Genomic DNA, 22,839 nt, shown 5'->3' on the forward strand with positions numbered 1-22,839 from the left:
ACCTTTCCTCAAGAAAATCGTCGAGGAAACAATGTTTTGACATCCTATCTGCAAGATTTCATAAATAATGCAGTGACTGCTAATATAATTCCAACATGACTCTTCGCATCGCTACGAGTGAGAAAAATCTCACCGTAGTCAACTCCTTGAACTTGTCAGAAAACATCTTAACGACAAGTCGAGCTTTCTTAATGGTGACATTTACCATCATTGTCCGTCTTCCTTTTAAAATCCATCTACACTCAACAGCCTTACGACCATCGAGCCGTTCTGCCAAAGTCTACACTTTGTTTTCATACATGGATCCTCTCTCGGATTTTATGGCCTCGAGCCATTTATCGGAATCCGGGCCCACCATCGCTTCTCCATAGCTCGTAGGTTCATTGTTGTCTAGCAACATGACTTCCAAGACAGGGTTATGTACCACTCTGAAGTAGTACGCATCCTTGTCATCCTACGATGTTTGGTAGTGACTTGATCTGAAGTCTCATGATCAATATCATAAGCTTCCACTTCAATTGGTGTAGGTGCCACAGGAACAACTCTTTGTGCCCTGCTATACACTAGTTGAAGTTACGGTTCAATAACCTCATCAAGTCTCCACCATCCTCCCACTCAATTCTTTCGAGAGAAACTTTTCCTCGAGAAAGGACCCGATTCTAGAAACAATCCCTTATTGCTTTTGGATCTGAGACAAGAGGTATACCCAACTGTTTTGGGTGTCCTATGAAGATGCATTTATCCGCTTTGGGTTCGAGCTTATCAGCCTGAAACTTTTTCACATAAGCGTTGCAGCCCCAAACTTTTAAGTAATGACAGCTTGGGTTTCTTTAAACCATAGTTCATACGGTGTCATCTCATCGGAATTACGTGGTGCCCCTTTTAAAGTGAATGTGGTTGTCTCTAATGCCTAACCCATAAACTATTGTGGTAATTCGATAAGAGACATCATGGTATGCATCATATCCAATAGGGTGCAGTTATGATGTTCGGACACACCATCATACTATGGTGTTCCAGGCTGTATCAGTTGTGAAACAATTTCCACAATGTCTTAATTCTGTGCCAAACTCGTAATTCAGATATTCATCTCTATGATCATATCATAGATATTTTATCCTCTTGTCACGACGATCTTTCAACTTCACCCTGAAATTACTTGAACCTTTCAATAATTCGGACTCGTGATTCATCAAGTAAATATACTCAACATCTACTCAAATCATCTGTGAAGTAAGAACATAACGATATCCACTACATGCCTCAGCACTCATTGGACTGCACACATCAAAAATGTATTACTTCCAACAAGTTGCTTTCTTGTTCCATTTTACTGAAAACGAGGCTTTCAGTCATCTTGCCCATGTGGTATGATTTGCATGTCTCAAGTGATTCAAAATCAAGCGAGTACAAAACGGTCCATTTGCATGGAGTTTCTTCATGCATATATACCAATAGACATGGTTCGCATGTCCCAAACTTTTCAAAACGAGTGAGCCCAAAGATCCATCAACATGGAGCTTCTTCATGCGTTTTATACTGATATGACTTACGTGGCAGTGCCACAAGTAGGTGGTACTATCATTACTATCTTTTGGCATGAACATGTGTATCACTACGATCGAGATTCAATAAACCATTCATTTTAGGTGTAAGACCATTGAAGGTATTATTCAAATAAACAGAGTAACCATTATTCTCCTTAAATGAATAACCGTATTGCGATAGACATAATCCAATCATGTCTATGCTCAACGCAAACACCAATCTCGATGGTAGAGGGAGCGTGCGATGCTATCAACATTGAGAACACTTCCAACACATATCGTCAGCTCACCTTTAGCTAGTCTCCGTTTATTCCGTAGCTTTTATTTCGAGTTACTAACACTTAGCAACCGAACCGGTATCTAATACCCTGGTGCTACTAGGAGTACTAGTAAAGTACACATTAACATAATGTATATCCAATATACTTGTATCGACCTTGCCAGCCTTCTAATCTACCAAGTATCTAGGGTAATTCTGCTCCAGTGGCTGTTCCCTTTATTACAGAAGCACTTAGTCTCGGGTTTGGGTTCAACCTTGGGTTTCTTCACTAGAGCAGCAGCTGAATTGCCGTTTTATGAAGTATCCCTTCGTGCCCTTGCCCTTCTTGAAACTAGTGGTTTCATCAACCATCAACAATTGATGCTCCTGCTTGATTTCTACTTTCGTGGTGTCAAACATCGCGAATATCTCAAGGATCATCATATATGTCCCTGATATATTATAGTTCATCACGAAGCTCTAGCAGCTTGGTGGTAATGACTTCGGAGAAACATCACTATCTTATCTGGAAGATCAACTCCCACTTGATTCAAATGATTGTTGTACTCAGACAATCCGAGCACAAGCTCAACAATTGAGCTTTTCTCCTTAGTTTGCAGCTTAAGAAAATCGTCAGAGGTCTTATACCTCTTGACGTGGGCACGAGCCTGAAATCCCAATTTCAGCCCTCAAAACATCTCATATGTTTCGTGACGTTTCAAAAACGTCTTTGGTGCCTCAACTCTAAAACGTTTAACTGAACTATCATGTAGTTATCAAAAACGTGTATGTCAGATGTTCGCAACATCCACAGACAACGTTCGAGGTTTAGCACACTGAGCGGTGCATTAAGGACATAAGCCTTCTAAGAAGCAATGAGGACAATCCTCAGTTTACGGACCTAGTCCGCATAATTGCTACTATCAACTTTCAACTAATTTTTCTCTAGGAACATATCTAAACAGTAGAACTATAGCGTGAGCTACGACATAATTTGCAAAATCCTTTTGACTATGTTCAGGATAATTAAGTTCATCTTATGAACTCCCACTTAGATAGACATCCCTCTAGTCATCTAAGTGATTACATGATCCGAGTCAACTAGGCCGTGTCCGATCATCACGTGAGACGGACTAGTCATCATCGGTGAACATCTTCATGTTGATCGTATCTTCTATACGACTCATGCTCGACCTTTCGGTCTCTGTGTTCCGAGGCCATGTCTGTACATGCTAGGCTCGTCAAGTTAACCCTAAGTGTTTTTGCTGTGTTCCGAGGCCATGTCTGTACATGCTAGGCTCGTCAACACCCGTTGTATGTGAACGTAAGGATCTATCACACCCGATCATCACGGCGTGCTTCGAAACGACGAACTGTAGCAACGGTGCACAGTTAGGGGAGAACACTTCTTGAAATTTTAATGAGGGATCATCTTATTTACTACCGTCGTTCTAAGCAAACAAGATGTATAAACATGATAAACATCACATGCAATCAAATAATAGTGACATGATATGGCCAATATCATATAGCTCCTTTGATCTTCATCTTGGGGCTCCATGATCATCTATTACAAGAACATGACCAATCTCATACATTACATATATCATTCATCACATCCTTTTGGCCATATCACATCACATAGCATACCCTGCAAAAACAAGTTAGACGTCCTCTAATTGTTGTTTGCATGTTTTACGTGGCTGCTATGGGTTTCTAGCAAGAACGTTTCTTACCTACGCAAAGACCACAATGTGATATGCCAATTGCTATTTACCCTTCATAAGGACCCTGTTCATCGAATCCGATCCGACTAAAGTAGGAGAGACAGACACCCGCTAGCCACCTTATGCATCTAGTGCATGTCAGTCGGTGGAACCGATCTCACGTAAGAGTACGTGTAAGGTTGGTCCGGGCCGCTTCAACCCACGATGCCGCCGAATCAAGATAAGACTAGTAACGGTAAGCATATTGAACAAAATCAACGCCCACAACTACTTTGTGTTCTACTCGTGCATAGAATCTACGCAATAGACCTAGCTCATGATGCCACTGTTGGGGAACGTAGCATAAATTCAAAATTTTCCTACGTGTCACCAAGATCAATCTATGGAGTTATCTAGCAACGAGGGAGGATTGGATCTACATACCCTTGTAGATCGCGCGCGGAAGCGTTCAAGAGAACGGGGTTGATGGAGTCGTACTCGTCGTGATTCAAATCACCGATGATCCTAGCGCCGAACGGACGGCACCTCCGCGTTCAACACACGTACGGAACGGAGACGTCTCCCACGCCTTGATCCAGCAAGGAGGAGGGAGAGGTTGATGGAGATCCAGCAGCACGACGGCATGGTGGAAGTAGCGGGATTCCAACAGGGCTTCGCGAAGCGCTGCGGGAGGAGGGAGATGTGTCACGGGAGGGAGAGGGAGGCGCCGGGCCTTAGATTGGTTTGCTCCTCCTTTTCCCCACTATATATAGGGCCAAGGGAGAGGGGGGAGGCGCAGCCCTTGCCCCTTCCTCCAAGGAAGGGTGCGGCCAAGGGGGGGAGGAGTCCATCCTCCCCAAGGCACCTCGGAGGTGCCTTCCCCTTTTAGGACTCTCCCCTTTTTCTCTCTCTCTTGGCGCATGGGCCTCTTGGGGCTGGTGCCCTTGGCCCATATAGGCCAAGGCGCACCCCCTACAGCCCATGTGGCCCCCGGGCAGGTGGCCCCACCCGGTGCCCCCGGGACCCTTCCGGTGGTCCCGGTACAATACCGGTGACCCCGAAACTTGTCCCGATGGCCGAAATAGCACTTCCTATATATAATTCTTTACCCTCCGGACCATTCCGGAACTCCTCGTGACGTCTGGGATCTCATCCGGGACTCCGAACAACATTCGGTAACCACATACAAACTTCCTTTATAACCCTAGCGTCATCGAACCTTAAGTGTGTAGCCCCTACGGGTTCGGGAGACATGCAGACATGACCGAGACGTTCTCCGGTCAATAACCAACAGCGGGATCTGGATAACCATGTTGGCTCCCACATGTTCCACGATGATCTCATCGGATGAACCACGATGTCAAGGACTTAATCAATCCCGTATACAATTCCCTTTGTCTAGCGGTATTGTACTTGCCCGAGATTCGATCGTCGGTATCCGATACCTTGTTCAATCTCGTTACCGGCAAGTCTCTTTACTCGTTCCGTAACACATCATCCCGTGATCAACTCCTTGGTCACATTGCGCATATGATGATGTCCTACCGAGTGGGCCCAGAGATACCTCTCCGTTTACACGGAGTGACAAATCCCAGTCTCGATTCGTGCCAACCCAACAGACACTTTCGGAGATACCTGTAATGCACCTTTATAGTCACCCAATTACGTTGTGACGTTTGATACACCCAAAGAATTCCTACGGTATCCGGGAGTTGCACAATCTCATGGTCTAAGGAAATGGTACTTGACATTATAAAAGGCTTTAGCATACGAACTACACGATCTTTGTGCTAGGCTTAGAATTGGGTCTTGTCCATCACATCATTCTCCTAATGATGTGATCCCGTTATCAATGACATCCAATGTCCATGGTCAGGAAACCGTAACCATCTATTGATCAACGAGCTAGTCAACTAGAGGCTTACTAGGGACATGGTGTTGTCTATGTATCCACACATGTATCTGAGTTTCCTATCAATACAATTATAGCATGGATAATAAACGATTATCATGAACAAGGAAATATAATAATAACTAATTTATTATTGCCTCTAGGGCATATTTCCAACAGCTGTGTACCGCACCTGAAGTGTGCCTTGCCATGAGTCAGTCAAGGGGTACAAGAGTGATCCAAGAATGGATCACAGTACAGCAGTCAAAGTTATCCTTAGTAACTAGTGGACTAAGGAATTTTCTCGGTTATGGAGGTGATGAAGAGTTCGGCGTAAAGAGTTACGACGATGCAAGCTTAACACCTATACGGATAGCTCTGAGTAGATATACCGGATACGTATAATGGAGCAACAATTTAGAATAACTCCAAGTAGAACAGTTATTTGAAATGGCTCCAAATAGAACGTGGTAGCTACATCTAGGAGATGACATAGAGATTTGTAAAGCACACACGGATCTGAAAGGTTCAGACCCGTTGACTAAAACCTCTCTCACAAGCAACATGATCAAACCCAGAACTCATTGAGTGTTAATCACATAGTGATGTGAACTAGATTATTGACTCTAGTAAACTCTTTGGATGTTGGTCACATGGCGATGTGACCTGTGAGTGTTAATCACATGGCGATGTGAACTAGATTATTGACTCTAGTGCAAGTGGGAGACTGTTGGAAATATGCCCTAGAGGCAATAATAAATTAGTTATTATTATATTTCCTTGTTCATGATAATCGTTTATTATCCATGCTATAATTGTATTGATAGGAAACTCAGATACATGTGTGGATACATAGACAACACCATGTCCCTAGTAAGCCTCTAATTGACTAGCTCGTTGATCAATAGATGGTTACAGTTTCCTGACCATGGACATTGGATGTCATTGATAACGGGATCACATCATTAGGAGAATGATGTGATGGACAAGACCCAATCCTAAGCCTAGCACAAAGATCGTGTAGTTCGTTCGCTAAAGCTTTTCTAATGTCAAGTATCATTTCCTTAGACCATGAGATTGTGCAACTCCCGGATACCGTAGGAATGCTTTGGGTGTATCAAACGTCACAACGTAACTGGGTGATTATAAAGGTGCACTACAGGTATCTCCGAAAGTGTCTGTTGGGTTGGCACGAATCGAGACTGGGATTTGTCACTCCGTGTAAGCGGAGAGGTATCTCTGGGCCCACTCGGTAGGACATCATCATATGCACAATGTGACCAAGGAGTTGATCACGAGATGATGTGTTACGGAACGAGTAAAGAGACTTGCCGGTAACGAGATTGAACAAGGTATAGGGATACCGATGATCGAATCTCGGGCAAGTACAATACCGCTAGACAAAGGGAATTGTATACGGGATTGATTAAGTCCTTGACATCGTGGTTCATCCGATGAGATCATCGTGGAACATGTGGGAGCCATCATGGGTATCCAGATCCCTCTGTTGGTTATTGACCGGAGAACGTCTCAGTCATGTCTGCATGTCTCCCGAACCCGTAGGGTCTACACACTTAAGGTTCGATGACGCTAGGGTTATAAAGGAAGTTTGTATGTGGTTACCGAATGTTGTTCGGAGTCCCGGATGAGATCCCGGACATCACGAGGAGTTCCGGAATGGTCCGGAGGTAAAGATTTATATATAGGAAGTCCTATTTCGGCCATCGGGACAAGTTTCGGGGTCATCGGTATTGTACCGGGACCACCGGAAGGGTCCCAGGGACCCACCGGGTGGGGCCACCTATCCCGGGGGCCACATGGGCTGTAGGGGGTGCGCCTTGGCCTACATGGGCCAAGGGCACCAGCCCCAAGAGGCCCATGCGCCTGGGGAAACCCTAAAGGAAGAGTCCCAGCAGGGGAAGGCACCTCCTAGGTGCCTTGGGGGGGGGGGACTCCTCCCCTGGCCGCCGCCCCCTTGGAGATTGGATCTCCTAGGGGCTGGCGCACCCCCCCCCCCTTGGGATCCCTATATATAGTGGGGTAGGAGGGCCTCTCAAACACACCTTTTGCCTTTGGTGCAGCCCCTCCCTCTCTCCCAAGTTCTTCTCCTCTTCTGCGGTGCTTGGCGAAGCCCTGCAGGATTGCCACGCTCCTCCATCACCACCACGCCGTTGTGCTGCTGCTGGATGGAGTCTTCCTCAACCTCTCCCTCTCTCCTTGCTGGATCAAGGCATGGGAGACGTCACCGGGCTGTACGTGTGTTGAACGCGGAGGTGCCGTCCGTTCGGCACTAGGATCACCGGTGATTTGGATCACGACGAGTACGACTCCATCAACCCCGTTCACTTGAACGCTTCCGCTTAGCGATCTACAAGGGTATGTAGATGCACTCTCCTTCCCCTCGTTGCTGGTTTCTCCATAGATAGATCTTGGTGATACGTAGGAAAATTTTGAATTTCTGCTACGTTCCCCAACAACTCCTTGTTCGATGAACCATCAGAATCCATTGTTTTGCCTTAGAAAAAATCACAAAAAACCTAGTCTGGCAATGTGTCAAACACATAGAGGGCAAGGTGCAGTCTGAGAGTTGTTGGACGTACCGCAGTGGTATCCGGGCCGGCAATGATGTCCGCGGCGGCGAACACAGATGGGAGGAGTGTTGTGCCGGTGCTGGTGGCGCCGAGGTTCAAATTGGCAGCGGACCGCAAGGGTGGCGGTGGAGCTAGGAGACTGCTGATGCGGAGGAGGGAGAAGAGAGGAGAGCAGCAACTATAATCGTGTGGATCGGGGCATGGGGATTTGGTGCACTTTTTGGTGCGGTTGCGTTGTCAGGTCGGACGTGGCGGACGTGCCCGATCGCGCCCGGGACTCCCCATATCCGCCCAAGGTTTGGGCTGGATATGACGGCTGATGGTCAGCCCGGGCGTTTGAGGCCGGTTTGAGGCGCCCGTCTGAATAGTTTTTTTACCGGTCAGTGACTAGGCCAACCGCCCGGTCATTTCAGAGGTGTTTGAGGCGCCCAGGTGTAGATGCTCTTAGCCCTGGCCTCTAGATAGCACACAACCATTTATTAAATATGGTTCAAGTATCAAGCTTTAGTACGTAAATATCAAACAAAAAAAAGTAAAAACAACAACTAAGCCTCTATAAGTGTTTGAATATGCCCCCTATCATAAGCTGCTTAGAATGCATGATTAACAATAGTAATAAAAACACATGTTGGCATAACCTTTCACACAGTTGTACAAGCAAATCCGTAACCCTAGAGGAAATAATTGTAGGTGTGTTTTTCGGCTCACGAGACGAAGGATTTACTCCAGGTTCAGGCCCTTGAGGCGAGGTAATTTGCATGTCTGATCTGTTTTGATGGTGGTTGTCTCATATGAGAGAGGCGCATGTTAGGTACCGACTCGAGAACTTATATAGGTGTACGCCTAGGTCTAACCTAAGTTGGTTATACCTGGCAATGATGATGGTTTTATGTCATTACCTTGTTGAAGGCATTGCTCGTATATTCTTGGGCTGGTTCTTTAGGATGAAAAATCTAGATTTTGGCCCGGATGGTTGGATCCGGCGACGGCGATGCTTAAGCGTCACTCCCTTCGTGGATGTGTTGCTGTTGAAGGATCTCGTCGTCCGTGTGGTGTCATGAAATAATTGATGCGAACATGGTCATTGTTGTAGTTTGTTGCTTCGCTGATTTGATCGCTTTTTTCCTCGCATGGGTATAGCTTTGGTCTTGTATGAGGCCCCTCCCAATGCTCCACCTTGTACAGGTGCTAAGCCTTCCACATATGCAAAAAATCTGATGTGGTAAGTTATTTAAGAAGAGAGAGATGAGTGTAGTGACCCCAGGAAAAAACAATGCTAAGCACGTGAACCTAGGCAAAACATTTAAATGAAAGAAACCCACCAATACATGAAGAGCTTTAGTTGCTAAATCATTAAATGAAGCAAGCTTAGCTACCATAAGCTAAGCACCTATGCATTGGGGAGTATAGTTGCTAAGCTATTTAATGTGCTTAGCACGTCATCTAAACACCGATGCATTGGCAGCAACCTGACTTTGCTATTTATTGGCATGTTTTTGGTGTCTGTGTTGGTGTTGGATGTGTGCATCCTAATTATGCAGAGGTCGGGTGTGTACTCATCGTGTTTATGTAAAAAAATTGCTTATGGTAACAAGCCGAAGGGCCCGTTATCAAATAAAACAAGTAGAAGTACTTGATACATAAACAAATCATCAAACACACCGCTGTTCTGAATTAAAAATGTGAAACATATAGCACAACTTTATATGGAACACAGATTTAAGTTATATGGTGGCATCCAACCATCAACGGAGTGCATGGTCGATGCTCCACTCACAGGTGGTGAATAGCTAGCAACTGCAGCTCATAGTTTTTACACATCGAGACATGGATAATATTGTCACATGCCCACACAATATTTTGCTGACGATGACCATACAACACAAAGCAACAAAAGAACAGCCATGTGTTCCACAATAATACTATATCTCCGAAAGAAGAGTAATCATAGATTGACGGGGTTTATAGAAGGCCTCCAAGGGCACTGCCCTCGGAGCAGTTAGGCCAAAGCCGTCTGTCATGTCCACAAGCTCCTCCCCCACTCTTTCCCATTCAAAACATTGGATCATAGTTCCCAGAGCAAGGCCTACCATCTGCATACCCAAATTCTCTGCTGGGCATCGTCGCCTGCCCATTCCAAATGGCATAGCCATATTACCTTCACACTTTTCACCCTCAAACCTATGAAAATAATGTACAAATCAGTAAGGTCTATGCTACTCAGATAAGCATTTCCAGGTAACCAAATAAACAGTGAATGCATGGTTTCATACTCAGTACCTTTCTGGAATAAAGTTTGTTGGTTTATCCCATATCTTGGGATCCCTGTGTATTGCAGATGTGTTGACAAGAAGCATTGTCCCCTTGGGAATATAAAATCCACCGACGATGCAGTCAATAGAAGATTCATGAGGAACAAGAAGTGGTGTTGGTGGATGCAGACGAAGCGTCTCCATGATTATGCAACGAAGGTATTGTAACTTTAGGAGATCGGCTGCCTCGATTAGGCGTATTGGTTTCCCTATGTAGGAATCAATCTCATCACGAACTTTGACCATCACCTTAGGGTTATTCAGCATGAGGGACATTGCCCACTCAACTGTATCTGCAGAAGTAGATGATCCAGCTTCGAGGGCGCTCTTCAATGACAAAAGAATGACATGGCATAGGTAAAATATTATACAAACTCGAGAAAAAAAGTACTATTCCAATGATGAAATTTTTTATAAACATAATTTTTATAGAGGTTCAATGACAAGCACAAAATCTAGTAAAATAAACATGGCTACGCCATACATTGGATTAACTAGGGAGAAAGGAAATCCACCATCAGGTTTGCTATTTCTGTTGAGAGAACATGAATGTGACTAATAAATTCGGGTTGCGATATTTATATACAAAACCCATGCCACAAGTCCATTGTTTGCTATGAAGATAATTGTTTCTGATACTGATAAGGCTGTGACCAATGTCCCCTTGATAATTAAGCTTCATTGCTTGATCGAAGGTACCCAACCCTCCGCTATATGGTTTAGAGCACCAGCCACATGAAAACCATGCCCCAGATGCGCGCATTGTAACAGGGGAAAACAACTATTGGAATGTGATTTACAATGAGATGTGTGGATCCACAAGATAGGCAACGAGCTAGGAAAGGAACAACAACATATAGAAAAGGGGAGTGGGAGTAAGAAGATGCAAATGGAAAGTGAGCCCCACATGCATTGGTATAGCATATGTAGATCCAACAACAAAACATACCTTCATCATTGCAAATGTTTTTATGCGGCACAGTATCTAGAAAAAAATCTAAGATTTTAGATCATCTTTTAGCAAAAAGTGGCTCTCTGGATTTTACTATTTATGCACACAAGCAAAATATGCCTAGTTTTCGATACTGGAGCCGGCTACCAAATTGTGAGGTTATTACACCACTCCAATCAGTGGCAGGAATATTCCAAACAAGTTGGTGTCAATTATGTACGTTTCTAGGTTTACAGGGATTCTGCAAGAAACACCTCGTTTTGTGGGTAAACTGGTGGTCGAATACCTTTTTACTGGTTTCAATTTAGATAGCGGTTTGTAATAAAACCTGCCTAGGCTTAGACTTTCTTCCATATAATATGACTGTAACTTCTACTTGAACCCGTGAGGTTTTGTGCACTATCACCTACGGGGAATTTTACAGTTACACATGGAACATGTACTAATAACAATTGAAACTAAGTTCTGATCTCACATAACGGGCATTGTAATTGCATCCTTCACTGTTAAATACCTACTACTTGTCATGTCTAGTACTAGACACCTAAGGGGGACTTGATCCAGACCTTAAGGCCATAATTAAATTATATGGATCCCTTTGCAGTACCCTCGTCCAAATATGCCACTGAAATATTTCTCAAATTATAAGTGAATACTCACGATGCACAAAGCTCGGATAAGCTGGTCTGGGCAATCCTCTGGGTCCTTGAGTTGTAGGGCCAACAGTGCCCCAATCATCGTCCTCCCTGTTGTCGTGCCCTCCTCCATCTTATTTCTCTCATCCTGGATAAGTCCCTGCACGAACTTTGTTCTACTCTCTCGTAGCCGCCACAACCGTCTCCCGAACCCGCCGATGTCCAGCCACCGCACCAGTGTTGGTATGTAGTCCCACACCGTCGATGCACCAATTAGTGTCATCGTCTCCTCCACCATCGTCCGAAACCACTGGACCTCTTCTGTCACCTCCAATATCTCCTCGCCATCGCTACACAAAACTCCATTCAGTTACAAAATCAAGTCGCTTTATATAAAATTATTGTAACCAAATGTAGTGTGTAGTTACTGTCCATAATTTTTAAGTATTTTGATGGTAAACATGAAAACAACATGGGCACATTTACCTAAATACTTTATTACTGTCTAGACAACAACATGAACATAACAGGAGTGGTGATTCAAAATCATCTTATTTGGAGCTAAATTTGTACCATGCTGAATTGTTTTTGTGTTCCTACTGCAAATGGTTTGATTAATTAGTCTAGTTTCTAAGGCAAAAAGAACCATAGTGTTTGGACCCTCGAGGGTGAAGTTACGAACATTAGTATATAGACTCCTTAATGTTATTCGTCACCCAAGGTGCAGAATAGAACCCAACATAAATTTTTGTCACTGAGATCCTGTACTCTGGAACTCGGCGTCGAATAAAGCACTCGGTATCGACACTTTTTCAGTAGCAATCTATCTTTTTTTAAATAAAAGTGATCTATCTTTTTTCTTAGTGCATCTCACCAGGATCAACGTGAGGACTACAAAACTAGATTTCGTTTAGTAAATATAAGATGGTACACTAGAAAAGATTGTATAACCGTTTTTACGAACAATTTCTGTTGAGATTTTATAGTAGTGAGCAGTGCATCACATTATTTTGTATGCTATGCATGGTTCGGAGATAGTGGAGTATATGCATCCATGACGGTGTGCGGACGGCCTTTCTATGCCTACGGTTGCCATCGGCATATATAATGGTGTGCCGACGGCTTTTCTTTGCCGATGGTTTTTCTAGGCCGTCGGCATACATCCATCTATGCCAACGGCCCCGATAAAAATCTGTCGACATAGAATTATCCGCCGGCATAGCCAGTTATTCTGGTAGTGATGTAAATTGAGTGATCTTACGTACGTCCCATAGAATGTCCTCGCGCAAATCATGCTCGTCATTACGTTCATGAGCATCTCGAAGAGCCGTGACTTGAGCTCAACCCGCGCGCGACCACCGGCAGCCGAGCGGTAGAGGCGCCGCGCCATGGACCGCGCCATCCGTGTGTGGACGTCGGCGTACTGCTGCACCCGGTGCGCCGATAGGAGCTCAGTGACGCCGATGCGGCGGATGTGGCGCCAGTAGTCCCCGTAGCTGGCGGTGCCCATGGTGCTCCAGTCGTAGGAGAGGATCTTGCCCGTCGGCAGCTGCGGCCGGTTGGCAAACACGATGTCGTGCACGCCGAGACACTCCTCAGCGGCTTGGGCGGAGGACACGACGACGACGTTCTTGGTGCCGAACCGCAGGCGGAAGACGGCGCCATAGCGGGTGGCGAGGCGTGTGAGGCGGCGATGGAGGGGGCCCTTGAAGAGGTAGAGGTGGCCGATGATGGGGAGAGCGGGAGGCCCTGGCGGCTGCGGCTGGCTTTGGTTAGTCCTGCGCCTTAGGGCTTGTACTACCAGTGTGAATAGGAGGAGCAGGAGAGTGATGACGAAAACGAAGAAGGTGTTCATTGTGTCACTGATGCACTTAGACAACCCAGGGAAGTTTAAGTGCCACTGATCTTCCACATATAGTGTCTAATTTGTGTGCATCGGCAGGTAGGATGCGGCCTGGCATTTATACCCAGAAATCACAGATAATTTAATCGGGAAACAAAGATGGTCGGCTGTAGTCTAGCGCTAGCTAATAGTGTCGCAGATAATTTAATCACTCATATTTCGGGACTCCAGGCAATCATCAAGCTACGAGACAAATCAACATCAATAATTCAACCAACGGATAGTCCCTCCGACCCATATTAATTTGACGTCGCTTTAGTATGGAGGGAGTAAAAAATTTTAAACATTTAGATAGCAAACCTGAAAACAACACATTTGCCTCAGAACATTTTCGTGTTTATACTGCGAATGGGTTTTTTTTTGCGGGAATACTGCAAATGGTTTGAATAGGTAGAGAACCCGTCATTAAAAAACAAATGCAAATTTTTTTAACACAGTACAGAAAAAAGCGCTCATATATACGCGCATACACTCATCCTTATGAATGCACACACACCCTACCCCTATGAGCACCTCAGAAAGACTGAGCCGGCATATCATCTTGAAATTTACAAAGTCACGTAGGCACCTCGTCGTCGCGGGAACGTCCCCTCCCACTGAATGCGTATCGCCGAAAATCCTGAAATAAATCAAGAAATAAATGTGAGCATCAGGATTTGACCATGGTGGGCTTGAGATACCACAGTCTCTCTAACCATCCAACCACATGTGTGTGTGCGCGCGCGCAGGGCAGGTAGGATGTGGCGTGCTATATTATACCAACAAATCACATCTTGATCCATGACGAGTGTAGACGTTTTTTAGGAAAACTTCCGATTTATTCATAAACTGTCAAGGTAGTACAAAAAACACCAGAAGTAAAAAAATACATCCAGACTCATAGACCACCTAGCGACGACTACATGCACTGAAGCGGGTCAAAGGCGCGCCGCCGTCATTGCCCCTACCTCATCGGAGATGGGCAAACCATGTTGTAGTAGACAATCAGAAAATCGTCGTACTAAGACACCATACGACTAGCGTACCAGAACAACAACTGCCGCCAATGAAGAGAAATGTAGATCAAAAGGATCCGACATGTAGACACACGAAGGAAGACCGGATCCATGTGGATCCACCGAAGACAAGCACCGACCGAATCCTATGAGATCCCCCGGAGACAAACCTCCACGCGCCCTCGGACGATGTTAGCAACACCACCGGAATGGGGGCTAGGCGGGGAGGACCTTATTCCATCTACAGAGAGCCGCCTCCACCTCACATCTCTGAGTGGGACACAAACTCTAATAAAACTAAAAATACATCAGAAACGGAGTCTCGCGACGGCAAGGGCTGAGATGCACCGCGCCTCCTGACGTGGGTTCGACTGTTCAACTGTCATATGATCCAATCTGACAACTGTAGAAGCTGAGTGCTCCAGAAAAATCAACATTATTGATGATAATTTATCCATAGGATAATGTACTGAATTAAAATACACCTTGGTCCATGACGACCCTAGAAGCTGAGGGCTCCATGCATCTTGCTCAGGATAAATACAAATTAAGCAGCACATGTCAATAAATAAATAAATACAAGCAACCTGCCCTTTTGTTTTTTCTGTTTCTTAGGGGAGAACCTGCCCTTCCGTTAATGGGAGGGACACGTCGCCCCTCTATGGCAAACGTTGCACCGTGGGACATCACAATCTAAAAACAAAACCTAGAAACTGCTATCACGCTGGTGTAAAAATAACTTTCTTTGTCAGGACCCTCCTAAATTGCAGTTGTCTTGATTTGTCTTTTTTTTGTGAGGGGTCTTGATTTGTCTTGATTAAACAACCGGCTTTCCTCTGATGCCTTGAAAATACGGCATCATTTTATTGCATATTCTCAATGACAAATGCCCTCATATGCCCCTCCACAGGCTTGGATTCCATTGTAAATATTAGATAACACACTTAAATCATGTTTAGCACTTAAGAACTGTAAATTCTTCCACTATATCATATTTCTGTCAGTTTTTGTTAATTTTCATGCCAAAGTCAGATGGTTAGGTTCGTTCAGTGGATGAGCCATTTCCATCAATTACGAGACGTCTATGGTGACTTCGCAATCTCAAGATGTGATGCCGGCTCAGTATCTCGGAGGTACTCATGCAGGTAAGGCATGCGTGCTTGCATTCATAGGGGCGAGTATTTGTGCATATATGTGGCATATGCAATTTTAGCATGTTCAAAAAAGAAGAAGTTGGAAAGCAAATCGGAGTCCATCCAGAGGAGTTTTGGATCCCACAAATGACGCTTGAAGCTTTTTTCAAAGATTTGGGGATCTTAATTGCTTCAAGTTTTTTTGCGAGGGTAAAGGGAGTTTTATTGCAAAGTCATAGAGTTACTGTCGAGAGGCCACAAGTCCTCGATACAAGGTGGAACAGAACGAAGCCAGACACCGGTGGCTCACTCCGTTCGGCTGTAGTTAGCCAAACGATCGACAACTCTATTCTGACAACGACTAAGTTTCTGAGGAACAAACTCCCTAATACCAGCTAAATGTTTAATCTCCAAGACTAACTGACCATAAGCTGACCGCCGCAGGGCATCCGTTGACGGGCAAGATAATGCTTCCGAGGAATCCGATTGCAACATCACCGGGGAGTCTGAGTGTTAGATGGCCAGGGCCATACCTTGCATCATCGCGTGTAGTTCTGCCTCAAGTGGCTCATTGCAATGGAAAATATATCTATATGCCGCAAATAAGATCACACCCTCACTATTCCTTAGAACCATCCCGGCCGCCGCGGAGTCATCCTCTGGGTGGAACGAACCATCAACGGACAGGGCCACCGTACCCTGCGCCGGTGCCGGCCAGGGCAACAGGGGCACAACAGCCTTTTGGCGCAACGCCACATGGGGCACCGAAGGCATTTTCCCTTTGATAATATCCTTCGTTGGAAACTTGCCCACTAGGTTAATAGATTTATAGTAACTATCCAAAAACTCAACCAATGCAGGCACGTGTGGAACTTCCTTGCCATGATAGAGGACATTACATATCTGCCAAATACGCCAAATCAGCATAATAACCATATCTCCAACCATCTCTGAATAGGAGTTAAAGAATGAGCATTAGCCATTCCTTCCCATTATTAATGAGGAGGTCGTCATCGGGAAGCGGCCACCTCCTGCGCATATTGATCCACAAGATCCTTGCCTGAGTGCGAGCGATCAAGGCATGAAAGGTATTCTCCTCCTCCACCCCACAGATAGGACATGGTGAACGAGTGGCCAGGTGCTTGTAATTCTTACACTGATGGGTAGCTAGAGTACCGGTAACCACTCGCCAAGCTGTAATCTTCATCTTTTGTGGCATGTTGGTCGACCAAATTCGGTTCCAAAGTGAGCGATTCCCATCCGGATTTGAGCTGGACGATCCATCACTAGTATGTGCTGGAAAAAATAGACATGTATTGAATAAGAAAGAAACCAATAAAAATTGCAAAAGAACAAAGAAAACCAGTAAAAAGCGGAAAAATGAAAAATAAAGAAAACCAATGCAAATGAATGGAAACAGTGAAACCCGAGAAAGAAACAAAGAGAAACGAGAAAGTAACGAAGAAGTAAAGCAAAAAACAAGTAAAACTGAGAAAGAAAGAAAGAAGTAAAAAACCGTGGAAAACGGAGAAAAAATAGAAAAAAAATAATGGAAAACAAAGAAAACTGAGAGAGAAAATAATAGAAAAAAACTGGTCTAAACCAGTACGTCGACCGAGCGGCCTCAGTCAAGACGAATAATATAGTCACTGTAAGCGAGATATAGCATTCACATATATAGCTTGGCCAATCTCATATTTGGTGTTTCATGCACTTCTTCCTTGCTATTTGCCAAACGCGCACAACACAGTTTCGATCGATTTGTTTCCTCGGAAAAGCCAGCGAGCGAGCCAGCCAGCGGTTCGTTCAAATAAAAAAAGAGAGTTCCCTAAAAAAAATAAAAAAAGGAGAGGGATCGCGTGAAAAAAGGAAGAAAAAGAGCCACCCCTCAACAAAAAAAGGAAGAAAAAGAGCCATCAGCGATCGATCCGATTCTGACGGTTCCATCACGCAGACGCAGCCCTAGGCCGCCGACGCTCGATGCCGTACATGTATTCCCGCCTCTCAGTCGTCCCCTGGTAATTTCCTTACTATAATCCGGTTATGTACGCGGCAGATTTCAATTCTGGGGCCCCATCATCACGCCCCTTTGGCCTTTGCTCAGTTGATCTTCTCTCAATCCTCTGCAGACTCTAAGCGCTACGCTGCTGCCGTGCTTTATAGGCAGACGCACTCAAGTTCGATAGTCAGGACTCAGGAACTGAGGTATATATTCATATAATGTTGATACAATAAATTCCGTGGTTGCATAGCCGGCACCGTTCAATGATTGATCATTGATGCAACAAACTGTTTTGTTTTCAGCATTGTGTGTGTTAATCATGTCGTCTAGCAACTGGACAAATTCATCTGGTAGCCATAAAAGAAAAAGGAAGAAGGAAGTAGATAAATTGATAAAATCACAGCGCACACATATTCACAATTTTTTCAAGAAGAGTGATATTGGTGCTTCCACTGCTTTGATAAACCCAGATGACTAGTAGGTGATCGTTGCCATAGGGGACAGACTATTGGGAATTCGGAAGAAGAAAATGTCGACACCGACATCAGCGAGAACAAAGTAAGTGGCTCGGTAATTCATCAGATGCATAGGCACAATTTGCTACTGTTGATGAAATTTTTGGGCATGTGAGAGAAGTAGATTGTTATACCAATATATCTGCTTATTGCATCTTATTTACTGTCCCTGTGACGGCCACATCGGCCGAAAGAAGCTTTTCGAAGTTGAAATTATTGAAGAATTATTTGAGATCAACAATAACTCAAGAGAGATTAAATGGTTTGGCTACATTATGCATCGAGAAGAAATTATTGGATGAGATTGACATCAACCCCATCATAGGTGACTTTGCATCAAGGAGTGTTAGAAGGAAATTTTAAGGTAATTTCAGAGTATAAATTACTTGATAATCATACTGATTTTGGATGCATTTAAATGTTAAATGTTATATGTATATTCATTGATGTTACTATGATGTGTATACTAAGGGCCTCAAGTTTTAGGTTCGCCCCGGGCCCCCAAAAACTCAGGACCGGCCCTGTGCTTAGCTGAGCGGGATCTCTCTTCGGGTTTAGCGAAGCTTCCCAAAGCTTACTGTCCGATTTCAGGAAGCTTCCAGCCTGGTTTTTCCTTTTATATTGTCTGTTGCGTTAGTCCCTTTTTGTTCGTTCTTTAGTTTCTTTTTTTTTCATTTTACCGTTCTTTTATAATTATTATTAATTTTTCACATTTTCCCTAATTTTGTTTTGACTTTTTTAGTTTTCACTCTTATTTTTTATAAATATTTCAATCAAGAACTTTTTCTTCAAATTGTAGCACTTCTCCAATTTTTGAGTTCATGAACTTAAAAATACATGAACTATTTTTGAATTCCCGGGCATTTTCAAATTCCCATGCTTGTTCCTATTTTGTGCTGTTTTAAAATTTGCAAGATTTTTTTTAAGTCCGTGAACTTTTTTTTCCCAAATTTGTGAATTTTTCTGGTGTTCATGAAGTTTTTCCGAATCTTGATTTATTTATTAAAATTCGTATTTTTTCAAATTCACAAACTTTTCTTAAATTCACAAACTTTTTCTATGTTTGTGAACTTTTTCACAAACTCATGAACTTTTTTCATATACCCTTTTTTTGCATGAAACAAGGTGTTTGTCCGTGACTTTGTTTCAAAAAAAAATCAAAAAATAGGTGTCTTTTTAGCAGCAACTTTTATTTACAGCGGTTAGCCAATGAGCATATGGGAAATAGCGAGCAAGCAGGCTTCCGGGCGAAGCCACCAAGCTGTTCGCTCGCGATTGGGCATGTTAGAGAGCAAGGCCTTACAGGAATTGATCGATCATTTCTAGACCAAAACAGGACAGAAAAAGCTCAAGACATTCTATTTCTTGCACTTTTATTCACGAACATAGACATTTAATTTTGAAGGTCGTAATGTAGCTAAATACTCTTGTGGAGCAGGCCGTCATTTTTCGCTGTGTATTCCCCACGACCAAAATCTTGTACCCAGGAGCATCTCTAAATCTTAATAAAGTCGGACGAGATTTCTCTCTAAAAAAAGGACAGAAAATACAACAGAAAAGAAAAGCACAAGTTTTGAAGCAGCAATCAACGGTTATAAAAATCGACTGACCCAAAATCAATTTTTTGGTAACTTTCATATAAGTATACATGTATAGCTTTCAATTCTTTCTATTTGCAAGAAAAAACTTTTAATTCTTGCTTTAATTGCTCCCTTCACTCAACTCCATCCACAGACACAGACGACCAAGGTTTGGCAACCAGAAGCAGAGGCGCCTTGAGACGCACGGAGAGGCCGTGCAGCTCGCTCATGTCCCCACCGGCGGCATCCTCCCGCCGGGCAGCTCCCAGTCGAAGCTACACACGAGGCTCGCCAGCGCCAGCTCGTTGGACAGCATAGCGAACCCGACGCCGGGGCAGCCCCTCCAGCCGGCGCCGAAGGGCAGAAACGCGAAGTCCTGCCCCATCTTGAGGCCGTCGTACCCGAGGAACCTCTCCGGCGCGAACTCCTCGGCGCGGCTCCCCCACGTCGCCGGGTCGCGGCCGATGGCCCAGGCGTGGATCAGGACCCGGGTGCCCGCCGGCACGTCGTACCCCAGCAGCCGCGTGTCCTCCACCGTCTCCTGCGGCAGGAGCAGCGGCGTCGGCGGGTGGAGCCCAGGGCCTCCTTCACCACCGCCTTCAGGTAGGGTAGGCGGGGCAGATGCTCCTCCGTCACGACGGCGCCGGCGCCCGGGCCGACCGCCGCGCGGACCTCGTCCTGTAGCTTGCGCATCTCGTGCGGGTGGTTGACGAGCTCCGCCATGGCCCATTCCAGCAGCGTGAAGGTGGAGCCCGTGGCGGCGGCCAGCATGTCCAGGATGATGCCCTTGATGCTGCCCGTGTCCAGCTCTTCTGTAGAGTCCAGCATCACGTCCACGAAGTCTCCCTCCTCCCCGGTGGCCGCAGCCGCGCGGCGGCGCTGGCGGTGGTCGGCGATGACCCGCTCCAGCAATCTGTCCATGTCCTCGAAGACCCGCCTCGTCTTCTTCTCCAGCCCCGTGACGACGTCCACCCAACGCAGCCACGGCACCGTCTCTCCCATGGGCACCGTGCCCAGCAGCTCCTCGATCTCGGCGAACACCTTCCTCAGCCTCGCGCCGCCGCCGCCGCCGCCTCCTTCGACCCCGTAATCCGTGTCGCCGAACGTGCAGCGGGAGATGACCGTGTTAGAGTACACAATGAGGTTGTCGCCGAGGTTCACGACGGCGCCGGCGTGTCGGCGGACCCGGTCGACGAGCGCGGCGGCCTCCTGCGCGCGGACGCGGCCCAGGGACGCGACGCGCCGCGCGTTGAGCATGTGGGTGACGCAGACGCGGCGCGCCTGGCGACAGTGCTCGCCGTAGGGCGCGAAGCCGATGCCGCCGGTGCCGTAGTAGAAGCGGTCGACCATGAGGAGCCTGGGGCGGCTGGCGAAGTCGAGGTCGCGGGTCCTCATGGCCTCCTCCGCCGCGGCCGCGGAGCCGGCCACCACGGTGGGCACGCGCCCGAGCCGCAGGTGCATGACCGGGCCGTAGGAGGCGGCCAGCGCCCGGAGGCTCCGGTGCGGCAGCCTCCGGAGTAGGTGGAGGTGGCCGATGACCGGCAGGCCCGTCGGCGATGGAGGCAGCCGCAGCTCGCCCTGCCTGGCCCTGGCGGCATTACGGCTGCGCTTCGAGGAGACGAAGACGGTGACGGCGAGGAGAAAGGCGAGGGTGGTGAAGGCATAGGGGGAGTTGAACATGGGGCGGCTGGTGAAATCGAGGTCGCGGGTCCTCATGGTCTCCTCCGCCGCCGCCGTGCACAACGCCACCGCGGTGGGCAAGCTCCCGAGAAGGAGGAGGTCCTTCTTAATCACCGGATATACGGCGGTTGATAAGATGCCACACGCCCCGCCTCCCGTCTCGTTCATGCTTCTCCCCATGCCTCACCCCAAGAATTTCTTAGCTTCCAGTATTTTTGACCGGAGCGGGTGGTGCCGTACCCAACGAGTAGCATCGCATGGTCAAGATCCTGGCTGCATGTACCGTCGTACACGCCTCCTTGATACTGGGCGAATTCCGCTACATTAACCGCCAATGCGACGGCGACGGGCTGGGCCGCCACCGCGCGCATCAAAGCTTCCTCGTCGTTTGGCGGGACAGTGGCCACCTCACCTCATCTATGGTGACAAATGGGCTCCTGTTTCAAACCCCAAATACGGGTGGTGAGCCTCTAAATCGGGACCTCCGCTATCAATGACGTAATGGAGGGCATGTTCTGTCCAGCCACCACGGCAACCATGGCATGCATAGCTCGGCCCGGCACAGTCCAGGAGCTGCTGCGGAGACAAGGACATTAGTCTATGCATCCTAATGCCGTGGAGACCTTCGACGGCCCCTGCCGCCGCAAACGCCCAGCAACTACCACACTTAAGAGCCATCATGCATTTTTTAATCAATCATACACAGATCGCTATGAAAAGTGTTCAGAGATCAATGATGTCGAACGTAGGTTCGGCTGAACCATGGTTCCGTATAACATTTTCGCACACTTAATGCTCATGGGGTCTTGATGCTTCACGGGGGTGACCGCGCTCGCATGTAGATGTAGGCACCAATCTACATATGGTGGGAGGTCCATGAACTCACGATGACCGTGAGCCCAATCACCGGCCGGCATGGCGCCACAGGCAAACGCAAGAACGACAAAGAGGAACAACCCGGTGGTGAGAGCCATGGACCCAATTGTGTGCGGCGAGGAGGTGCGGTGGACAAGGAGGAGGTGTGGCTTGCCTTTCCGGGTATTATATAGCGGCGGCCCAAGCCAAAAGGTTTGGTCGTCGCAATAATGCCAGACTTAAGGCCGGCTGCTTACCAAATCCTCTACGCACGTTTTGCTTG

General features: G+C 46.3%; 1 protein-coding gene and 1 pseudogene across 1 annotated transcript; both read right to left on the reverse strand.

Annotated features, from left to right (window-relative positions):
- Positions 1 to 9,641: 9,641 nt before the first annotated feature.
- Positions 9,642 to 13,826, reverse strand: LOC125546247 (cytochrome P450 81Q32-like). Its single transcript, XM_048710458.1, has 4 exons — positions 13,159 to 13,826; positions 11,919 to 12,243; positions 10,275 to 10,633; positions 9,642 to 10,175 (listed from the first exon to the last, which is right to left on the reverse strand). Exons 1-4 carry the CDS (start codon positions 13,746 to 13,748, stop codon positions 9,917 to 9,919), a joined length of 1,533 nt encoding a protein of 510 aa, XP_048566415.1. The 5' UTR covers positions 13,749 to 13,826; the 3' UTR covers positions 9,642 to 9,916.
- A 6,329-nt stretch (positions 13,827 to 20,155) lies between these two features.
- On the reverse strand, positions 20,156 to 21,865 carry LOC125547329 (annotated as a pseudogene).
- Positions 21,866 to 22,839: the final 974 nt, after the last annotated feature.

The sequence above is a fragment of the Triticum urartu genome, chromosome 3, assembly GCF_003073215.2.
Source record: "Triticum urartu cultivar G1812 chromosome 3, Tu2.1, whole genome shotgun sequence".
Classification (NCBI taxonomy): Eukaryota; Viridiplantae; Streptophyta; class Magnoliopsida; order Poales; family Poaceae; genus Triticum; species Triticum urartu.